Source organism: Myripristis murdjan, chromosome 12 (genome assembly GCF_902150065.1).
Source record: "Myripristis murdjan chromosome 12, fMyrMur1.1, whole genome shotgun sequence".
NCBI lineage: Eukaryota > Metazoa > Chordata > Actinopteri > Holocentriformes > Holocentridae > Myripristis > Myripristis murdjan.
The window spans coordinates 15328635-15339975 of NC_043991.1; the positions used below are offsets into that span (position 1 = coordinate 15328635).

The 11341-nt window shown below is 43.2% G+C and overlaps 1 protein-coding gene across 1 annotated transcript; it reads right to left on the bottom strand.

Annotated features, from left to right (window-relative positions):
• Positions 1-9670: 9670 nt before the first annotated feature.
• LOC115369265 (myb-related transcription factor, partner of profilin-like) lies at positions 9671-10893 on the bottom strand. The gene is made up of 2 exons (XM_030065839.1): positions 10506-10893; positions 9671-10127 (listed from the first exon to the last, which is right to left on the bottom strand). The coding sequence occupies exons 1-2, from the start codon at positions 10891-10893 to the stop codon at positions 9913-9915; spliced, it is 603 nt and encodes a 200-aa protein (XP_029921699.1). The 3' UTR covers positions 9671-9912.
• Between the last annotated feature and the right edge of the window lie 448 nt (positions 10894-11341).

Here is an 11341-nt window from a genome sequence, read left to right on the forward strand (position 1 = left end):
GGAACAAATGGCCAATTTCTTGGAGGAAGGTGTTGGCCTTCTGGTATTCCTCAATCTTGAGCCTGCTCAAGGCTGTAACTGGATGCCGAGATGACATGAGATCAAACCATTTATCAATTTGCTCCAGGAACCATGCTGTGGTCATGTAGGACAGAGGGCAGTTTTCTTGCTGCACCATGTATTTCAGCCCAGCACTTGTTGCTCAACTGAATACTTTCAGTGCTGGGCCAACCTTCATCTTTTCAAAATGACTTGGTCCAATGGCTGCAGCTGACAGGTGAGGAGCTATTTTTAATGCCCTTCCTTCCTGAAATGTAATTAAGTCCTTAATTGGGACCACAGACACTTCATTTGAGGGGAGATTATGTTTTTGCACCACATCTGGAGGAATTACAAACACCTGTCCACGGATAAGGGCACTTTTTAGGTTTTTCACCAGATAAGGTAAGGTAAGGTAAGGTAACTTTATTATCCCCAATGGGGCAATTTGTTGTGCAGCCAGCAGAGAGAACACTCATCCATACATACATGGACATAAAACTCATCAGACAGTGGACATGATAAATAAATACAACATTAATAATAATAATAATAATAATAATGATTTGGGACAGCTGCCGGTCGGGTGTTGCTGGATGTGTCGCTGATGTTTTATTGTGGTCGACCCCATAGGATTTCCACATGGCCTGGTTAGGGCTACCCATGTCGGTGGTGACATTCATCACATGTAGCCCAATGGATGCTGCCCTCTGAATTATTTCTGTAATTATTGACCTGTACTCTGCTCCATTTGTCGAATTGCCACTGAAATGGTATGCCACAACTTGCTTCCAGCATGTGGTGTTTCCAGCCAACATAAACACACACGCATGTGTTGCCACTGCTGTGTGACCTGGCAAAGTCACATCACCATACAATTTTCCTGAAAGGGTGTGTAACTCCACACTTGGTGTTATTGCCATTTCATCCAGGGTCCACCCACACTCCCTCTCCAGGTTTGTAAACTCATTCACCTTCAGTTTGAGGAAGTCAAATACCTCCTTCAAAACACCAGGCTCAAATCTAACTGCCTACATCCTTCTTTGCAGGGTTCTAATTCCTGGCAGGGGAAGCTGCATGTCCTGCAAGGCCTTGTAGCCAGAGGAACCTGCAGCAAATCGAAGTTTCAATGCTCTCTTCAGTGTATTGTTGCTCCATTTCATCCTTCTTGTGGTTAGTCTCCCTAATGCTTCAATTTGATCAGTTGTTAAAAATTTCTTCATTCTTTTGTCCCTTATTTTCATTTTCCTCCTAAGACCTGCATTTTCCTTTTTCAATTTTCTCAATTCTGCTTTGGTGTTTTCAATTAGATTTTCTTGTCTTTTCAATTTTTTTAATAGCTGTGAATCTGTGGTTGGTGGTTCCCTGTTGTGCTGAGTGACTGATGTGAGCTCTCCCTGTCTCTCCTCATCTGCCATGTTGTGTCTCTCTAGTGTCTCACTTTCCCTTCTCTCAGTCTCTTCAGTCTTGGAAACTGTTGTAAGTAGAAGACATGGCACTGTTCATTTGTAATATTAAAATAATATATGTCACTGACTTAAACAAGAAATATTGATATAATTATCAGGAGTTCATATACATTATACCTGTGTCATCTTTAATACAGTAGCTGTGATCAGCAGCTATGACCCTGTGTTTGCAGGTGAAAGAGGGCATCGTGGAGTTGGGGCCTTCCTCTTTTTTACTACAGGGCGATGCACAAAGATGGTGGGTATTGCATCTTCTCTCAGCCTCGTCTTGCCCCTGCTGGTCTTAATGAACTGGTCAGCCTCAAAATGTGCCTGCAGAATTACTTCACCTTAGTTCTCACACACAACAGCTCACTTTTATCTGGCACTATGGACATGTCTGGCATATATCACATAGTGGTTGAATACACAGTATTAGATAGCACAATACCCTTAGTAGATATGTTTAAAATCTTTGCAAATATAAAACATAACCAGAACCTGAGGCAACTTAACAAAATGTATTATGCATAAGTGGCTGATTATACTTGATTGTTTGCAACATAAGAGCAGGGAAGCAGAGAGATACTAAAGTGGGACTTCTTCTAGGGGCTAAAATATTTTTGTTGCAGTGTTGTTGTTCCTGCGCTCAGCTGTATATCACTCTTCCCTTGTGCAGCACTGTCCTGAAGAACCTTCAGCTGTTCCAGGGTTGCCTGGCATTAACTGGGCTACTGTTTGTCTTCACCTTCCTGGTCATTTTAAAGTGTTTTTTCCTGTCTTTTTTTTTCATTCTGCAACCTCAACCTTATAAATCTCCTTTTAATGCAAACAACTTCCCTTGGCTTTTGTGTTATTTTCTCTGTTCTGTGTTATGGATCCGGATACGGACGGAGCCCTTCTGCCTCAGATCATGTGGCCCCGCCCACACCACCGACTGCGGCTCAGTGGGTGAGGCGGCTACTGCCAGGGGCGTGGACAACAGGCGCTGACCTGCCCAATTTGCATAATTTCTAAATATTTAGCTTTACACTTGGCGACTGATTTAACATTCACATTTAGATTTAACATTTAGATTTACATTTAACATTTACATTTACATTTAACATTTACATTTAACATTTACAATTATATTTAGCATTTATTTTTCATGTGTACACATTTTTATGCTGTTTTACATGAATTTTTGTCTCAAATGAAAGAAAAATGAAAGAAAAATGAGCTAAATGTGAGGAAAGTGAGATAAATGTTCGAAATATGTTGTCTATAAAATGGTGACCGAATTTTTACATTCGGCACCCCATACAAGCAACATTCTGACCAGGTAGCTGAACAAGTATTACTGCGGCTGTCACAGGAGGTGGATGGAGGACCCGAATGCAGGAGCCACAGGCAAAAATGCTCAATGGCAAACGAAATATGTTTAATGACTCATTGGAAACACAGGGAACACAAGGAAGGAAACAATGCATAGCATAACACAATACAATGAACCGACAAGGAACAGAACTCAAAACAGGACTTAAATGCACAAGAACTAATGATCAAAGAAGACACACCTGGGGAAGGGGCTGGAGCACAAGACAGGAGAACACAGGGGAGAGGCTGAGGTTAAACACTGGGAGGGATAATTGACAGACTCAGGACAGGTGTGGCACTGGGAGAAGCAAACAAGACACAGGTGATATCACTAAAAAGAACCAGGCAAAAGAAACACACATGAAACAGATACAAGACCAAACAAAACACAACAAACAGAAAACCATGACAGTGGCAGTGTTTTGCAACAGCCTCCTAACCATGTGATTCTGCCACAGTCTTCTTAAAAGAAGACGCTTTATTGGGGAACGCTTAAACAATGTAGTTTAGAAGTTGAGGGGTGAAGGTTTCTTCAAGTTCATGTCTTTTTAAGATCATTTATATCAAAAATTAATACCTATTTCACAGCCCTACCGGCAAAGAAAAATGAACTCCTTGAATTTCGAGCGATCATTTATTCAACAAACAAAATAGTAATCCACAGTGCTCATGCAAAATGTGCTAGATCGACTCTAACGTTAGCTTCGGTCGTAGCAGGAGGGGCTGAAGGAGCACTAGCAGCTAGCTAGCTAGTGTTAGCTGGTGGGAAGGAGTTTGTTCCTTTCCTCTGGCGTATTTAATGTGCCTGGCCGATTTGGCGTGCGAGTCCAACGCCTTCACCCCCATTGTTCCAAGCTGAATCCTCTTTTTAAACAAGGTGCAGTAGGCTTCAAAAACGTTATCTACCACATGTTTTAACCAATGATGGAAAGAAATTTTATCCATCCACACTTCGTTGAATTTACATTTCCCCATTTTCCAAGCGTGAATTAACTATCTAACATTAAAAAAACAACTACTTGTCGTTCGTAGTCTTGTGTCTGCTGTAGCACGAGGTCTTCAGTGACATATTCATAGCATTTTCCCGGGGCTGAATTGCGTTAGAAATTATTGGTTCCGCCGCTCTTTGTTTACGTTATTTTATCAAAATAATTGTGGTTGACAAATGAAACTTTGACAAGAAATGCGATATGGAGAAGTTACATACAGAACAAATTTTAAGACCTAGATATCAAAATTAAGACTTTTTCAAGTCTTTTTAAGGTATTATTTCCAAATTTGTAAATTCAATGCTTTTAAGGCTTTTTAAGACCCCATGGGAACCCTGTATATAACTTCTGGTGGGGAATTTGTGATGTCAAAAACACCGATGTCACTTGGCTACATCGGACACGGGTCCGATTTGTTGCAACGCATAAAGGCTAAGACGATGACGTGAAGACTAAGATGATGACGTGATTCCATGGGGCTGAGCCACGTCTGACAGCTCCTGCCACGTAGTCCTGGGCATCAGGGGCTGCCACATGGCCTCACGCTCACTCGTACCAGTGTTGAGGTGTGTTGTTTTTCATGGCTGTGGCAGATAGGTCATGGACGTGCACTGAAAAAAGTGAAACAACTGTGTGTCATTCACTTAAAGTGTATTTTTATATTGGTCTAATGGAAAATCGTGATTTCCGGTTTAAAGCTGCTTTTTTCACTTTGTTTAAAAGAAGGGATGCACCGATCCGAAAATTGGTATCGGTATTGGTTCCGATATTAAAGAAAATTCTAGATGGGGTATCAGTGACAATGGGCCCGATCCATAGGGGCCGATCTATTCAATCTAATTTTATACTGTGCACTGTGAGTGACATCATGCACTAGCAACACGCCGTGCGGAGACTCACATTGTTTTCAAATAGGTAAAAGATCTAGCTGTAACACAACTAACTTAATCAAGCATCTCGAGAAATTTCACCGTAACACGACGGGGAATGTCTCGCGGAATTTCTGGATATTGATGCTGTTGGTTGTTGGGGACAAGGCTGCTAATTAACCGCAGACTCACAGCAGAGAGAGCAGAAATGCTTGCTTTCCTAAGCAAGAAACTGCCAGTGATGCTTGAGCCTGAGCTTGAGAAATCTGCTGGAGCAGGTCACTGACACTGAGTAGTATTTGTGTGAAAAAAACTTAATAAGTTGGGTCTACCTCTGATTATTTATTTATTTATTTTATTTTATTTTTTTTTTACCAAACTTAGTGAAGCTATTGTTTTATTCAGCTGCTTTTGTAATGGATGTTTAATTCCTGTTTGTACCAATCCATTGTAAAGAACTGATTGCTATTTATTTTGATGTCTACAAACCGCGAGTGAAGTTGTTGTTTGTTTGTTTGTTTGTTTTTGTTTTTTCACAATTTCAGCTCCTTTATTATTTATTTTGCATTGGGTGTTGTACTCCTAATTACACTGACTGAACCAGGAGAGGTTTTGGTATATTTTTTACATGTTTGACCAAGCTTGTGAAGCTGTTGGTTTATTTAAGATTGCTGTACTGGTGCACAATTATTAAATAAGTAAGTAATTCAGTAATTTTAGATCTGTTTATTTGTTTTAAAAAAATTAAGAGAGAAATTAAGAAAGTCAAGTCTGATGTTGCCTTGCACAAAAGAATGAGCCCAGTCTTTTCTACACAATGAGACATACCTTTTGTTGGCTAATTCACCGTTGTTTTTCTGTATCGGTATCGGCTGATATGAAACCTCAGATATCGGTATCGGAAACGAAAAAAGCGGATTGGTGCATTCCTACTTAAAAGCAAATGACACTTCCCACGGATGAAATTAAAAGGTTTGACGTGGAAAAAAAAAACGCAAAAAGGTTTGACGTCATATGGTCACGTGACCATATGACGTCACGTCAGCAGGCTCTCGTCGAGATTTGCTGTCCGCCATTACTGTTCCCTCGCTTGGAAAGTGTTGTGCCTCAAAAACTTGTTTTAACAAGGTAAGAATTCAAAATTGTGTTGCTTTACGGTGAACGTGGGGTTTCCATGGACATTTATGGTTAACGGAAGGATGGACAGCTAACTTTACTTTAAAGACTGTCTAGTATTTTGCACACTAATGCTAGCTAAACCAGGGTTTAGCTAGCGGTAAACCCACATTTATTTATCATGTAAAGGGAGATGCCTCCGTATTCTGTTTGAAAAGTGCAAAGTTAAAGTTGTTGCTGATGTTATTTTGTTGTCATGTAAGAAAATAATAAGGGGAAGTTTGTACGATAAGGCTAATCTTTCTGTAAAGTTAATGCTTGAAAAACCTAGGAACTGGAGCGGGCAGGCACGAGCATGTTGGGGCTGCAGGCTCTGCTGCTACACACACACACACACAGACAAGGACACACACACATACACACACACAGAGCTTGCCCTGCAGCAGAGCTGAGTGAGGCGAAGAGGGTGAAACCCCACGGATATATTATATGGGCTGAAATGGACGTTCCTGTAAATGGCATAAACTTCTGGAGTAAAAAGAATGACTTCTTAAAACTTGTATGTAACCAACACATTATGTGATAGAGGTGGCACGTGTTCGCCTGCATTGTCTCCTATACAGCCACAGCTCGTCTGTTTCCAGCATGTAACCATACTTTGTAGTGTGGTTACATGCTGGATGGACGGAGATCATTTCTGTTTGAAATTGAAAATATACTAGTGTGGATATAGCCTCAGTCTAAAGCCACTTTAGCATGCACCCCTTTTCATTAATGCGACGGCAACAAAACATGTCTGATGAATGCACCTTGTCTGAAAAGACTAAATGATCAATGTGGCCCCCCGTGACCATCCAGCCACTCTCTAATACCCTCCAAGCAGTGAGTCCATTTAGACTTGCAACAGAGGTGGGTGGGGGTTGATAATAACATTGGGCAATAGGCTAGTTGCACGCAGAAACATGATGTAACTTCCGTTGAAATCTCAGGATGCGTGTTTACTTCCGGCGCCCATAGAGTGCGATGCTAACTGCGATGCTAGTCTTTCTGTAGTCACGTCGATGTCGTTATGTCTCCTCATCTTTGTATTTGTTTTTAGTTTTAGTTTATTTTTCATTCACGATGTCGTGTAGACAGACAAAAGTTACACTCCAGAAACGTGTTGGTAGTACAGCCAGCCACCACAGTTGTGTACTCTTATGCACAGCGTCGGCTAGGTGTAAGTCCTACCTCAGCTTCCACACCTTCCTGAAAGATAAGGGGCTCTAGTGTCCCGGCACAACACAGGGTGGCGCACTGAGACAAACCCCGCGCAGAGCTAGTTTGGACCAGCGGCGCAGCAGGGGGAGGTGTCTACAGATTCAGCTTGGCGCAGTGACAGTTTCGTGCCAAAAGGCTTCGCCGAGGTGTGCCCAAAGCTCGCCATCTGAAACCAGGTCTACTTTCAGCGCAAGGCAGAGCGCAGCCGGCGTAGTGGAAGTTTGGCTGACCAGCGCGCAGTGCACACACGTCACCAAAATCTCACAGATTGTCAGGCACATTAACAATGCAATAAATATCCACAAAAACCACTATTCGATGCTATTATCTAAATCAATACATAAATGTATCTGCATATCAACTGTCCCATCACAACTGATGTCAGATCAAAGGAGACTGGCAACGTTTCACTGCAAAAACTCAAAATCTTACCAAGATTATTTGTCTTATTTTAAGTCAAAAATGTCTTATTCCTAGTCAAAATATCTCATTACACTTAAAATAAGACATGATCACCTCAGAAGTAACTTGTTTTTAGACAATTGTCTCTTGTTTCAAGTGAAAATTTACTTGAAACAAGTGAAAATTTGCTTGTTTCATTGGCAAAATTTGTTTCTTGTTTCTAGCTAATTTTCACTTATTTCAAGTGAATTTTCACTTTTTCCACTGGCAAATTTTGCCAATGAAACAAGCAAATTTCCACTTGTTTCAAGTGAAAATTCACTTGTTTCAAGTGAAAATTGTCTAAAAACAATTTACTTCTGTGGTGATCATGTCTTATTTTAAGTGTAATGAGATATTTTGACTAGTAATTAAGACATTTTTGACTTGAAATAAGACATTTTTTTACTTGAAATAAGACAAATAATCTTGGTAAGATTTTGCATTTTTGCAGTGTTGGCATGCTTAATGGAACCTAACCTGATGTAATTAACACAGCCGCAAACTAATTTACTTCACGTCCCTCTCAGCCAATCACAAACATCAATTAGGAAGGGTAATTCAGCATCTGTCATCTTAGAAAAGTCAAACAAAAAGAAACAGCGAGAAAGAGAAGAGAAAACAGAGAAAGAGAGAGCGCGGGCGCGCACGACAGAAAGGTTGTCAGCAAATTGTAAGTTATGTTTGGTGGCCTATGGGTTTATGTGCTTCATATGATTTCCCATAAAAATGTTTTGCTTAACTTGATCTACAAAGATGGAGTACATTATTGCGAGGAGGAGAAGAGGGAGGAGGAGGACTTGTACAGAGAGGGTGTACCGTCAAAGGACATCGTATTTGGGCATGACAGAGCTGGAATGCAGGTGGGACACACGAATAATGACTGGAATACCGCCGTGTCCAATTTAATTGTCACTTTACTCTATTTCGTACTCTTTTTCATTACACAGGAACAAATTACATCTATCCCGCGAGATGGTCCATGTGGTGATGCGCATTGTGGCCTCTGATGCGCAGCCCCGTGGCACCTGTGCTCTTCCTGTTGCTGTAAAGGTGACAGTAGCTCTGACCTTCTTCGCCACCGGGTCTTTCCAGCACACCGTGGCCCTTGTGGCGGGGATCAGTCAGAGAGCTGTCAGTTCGGCTATACATGCAGTGACGTCTAGTCTAGTCCGACATGCAAATGAGCACATAATATTTCCATCCACACCTGAGAGCCAGCTGGAAATGAAGCGAGGTTTCTTGTTGAAAAGTGGATTCCCTCGGGTACTGGGAGCAATCGACTGTACACATGTACAGTTGTGCGCCCCAGATACCCAAGCCATCACTTATGTGAACCGTAGGGGAGTACACTACATTAATATCCAGGTGATTTGTGACTCCAATTGCCTGGTGACACGTGTATGCTAATTTTCCTGGGTCCGCTCATGACTCGTTCATCCTGGCGAATTCCATCATCCCTACAGTCTTTCAGGGGAACCCCCCTCTGGATGGGTGGCTGTTAGGTGACAACGGCTATTCACTGAAAACGTGGCTGATTACGGTATATACATTACACCCACAACAAGAAGGCAACATGTTTTTAACAGTGTTTTCAGTGGCACTCGGTCAGTCATTGAACGCACTTTTGGACAGATAAAAATGCGTTTCAAATGTGTGGACCGTTCAGGTGGTACATTAACATACAGCCTCCAGAAAGTCAGTGCATTCTTTGTGCATGTTGCGTTTTACACAACATAGCCTCACGCCATGGATGCCACTTTGACCTCACAGAGGAGACATTACAGGACTTAAGACAGAGAGAGGCCGAGTTGCATGTGCCGAACCAGCAGGAAGAGCATCAAGGCGCACGGGAGAGGAGGGACCGCCTGGCTGCACAGCTCTGTCCTTAAATGTGAGTTTTTCCCTGAACATCCTGTAGGAACCCTGAGTATTTGATGATTTTAGATTTTTTTTTTTTTTTTAACCAGAGCGAGAGAGGCAGAGCAGGATTTCTTTGTTCCCTGTTTGTTTGCCTTTATAAAATAAACTGTTCAGAACATGACAATCTTGAATGGACAATACACTCTTAAGTTTGATTTCAGTTTATTATTATTTAAATGTGATAAATGGCCACTAGGCCTACATATACAAATCACACACACACACACACATTTACCGCCCCCCCTCTCTGCCTCTTCCTCCACTCCTCCGCATTCCTCCACGGATGCGTGGCCTTAATCGGGGGGACCGTGTAGGGACCGAGGCTGTACCATCCGCCAGCCGACGCAGGTGAACGTCTTTTGACGCCAGCGGGAGCAGCCGGTCACCCACACGCCGGAGGCGGTCGTCCACTGCTTGGAGCTGGGCCTCTAATCCCTGCACCCGGGAGGTTAGAGAGCCCAGCTCCCTCTACAGCATCTCAAACCCCTCCGTCTGGATGTCCAGGAAGGGCTGGTCCCTGGATTGGACCCGGGCCCGTCTGATCTGGGTGCGCGGCTGCTGCGCAGCAGGCCGTGTCCCTGGCTGTGCGGCAGGTGCGGCTGGCGCGGGTGGTGCGGCTGGCTCACCCTCCTCCTCCTCCTGTTCCTCCTCCTCCTGCTGCTGCTGCTGTGTGGCACGTGGAGCTGGGAAAATGACGTTAATTTTACGAAATAAAAACTTTTTAGACATTTGTACTTGTAGAGTTATGAGTTTACATTTTTTAGTTCACATAAGATGACTATTGTTTTCATGTGCAATTAAAGTCTATCAAACGTTTTCACATCCTTGATTTGTGATTTACATGCCAAAATGACCACAATTCAATTGGGAAAGACAAGTTCACTTTACAGGCACACATTGAGGCCAGGCCACGGAGCTTGGCACAGCTTTACGCACAGGTGGTTCTGAGTTCATCCTCGTGGCGTGTGGTATTTGTGATCTGTGCACACAATTAATTTGTTGCAGCGGGTTTAAACATGTCACCAAATATCTTTGTTGGTAGGGAAGTAGGTTTGTTTTACCTGTCCCAACTTCAATTCCTCCAAAACCCACAATGCTGACGGAGGACAGCATGGAGGACGCAATGTCCTCCGCCAAGGTTAGGGGCACGCTGGTGGAGGGGCCACCCCCTGTTGCCCCCGCCTGCCTCCTGTGCTCGGAGAGCTTATGTTTAGCCCTTCTTCTTACATCATTGAACCGTTTTTTGCACTGGGCTACGGTTCTCAGTGTGTCCGGGCAACATGAATTTACTAGTGAGGCTACCTCCTCCCAGGCTGCCTTTGCATCATCGGCCCGCGGAGCTCTGCTCGCAGTTCCGTATATTCTGGTACTGCGAGCTTGTACCTCCCGGACCAACACATCAGTTTCCTCCTGGGAGAAGTTTGGACATCTGCCGCTCTCTTCTTCCATGTCAAATGTGTAGACTTTCAATACGCCTTCGCGCAGCGCATTTTAAAGGCGAGGACAGGGGCTCATTTGATTGGTTTAAAGTGAATCGGCTGTGTCAAACCCACACCACGCCTTCTCTCCTCCCTTGCGCCGGTAGGAGGAACGGCGCAGTAGTTGCGCCAAGGCGCACGGCGTGCCAAACTTGCAAAATCCACTTGGCCACACCCAGTAGGCGAAGCGCAGCTGCGCTGCGCCCGCGCCTCGCCAGGTCTGCGAAACTAGAGCCCAATGAGTGTATTATTGGATCCAATTTAGCAAAGACCCCGGGACCCTGATGATCTCATGAAGATGATGAGGATGAATAAATAAGACACAAATCAATGTAATGCTGAATGCATGAATCAATAAAATAAGGAGGAGGATACATCATTTAATCCTCTGTGGTTGTATTCAAACTTTTTGAACATAC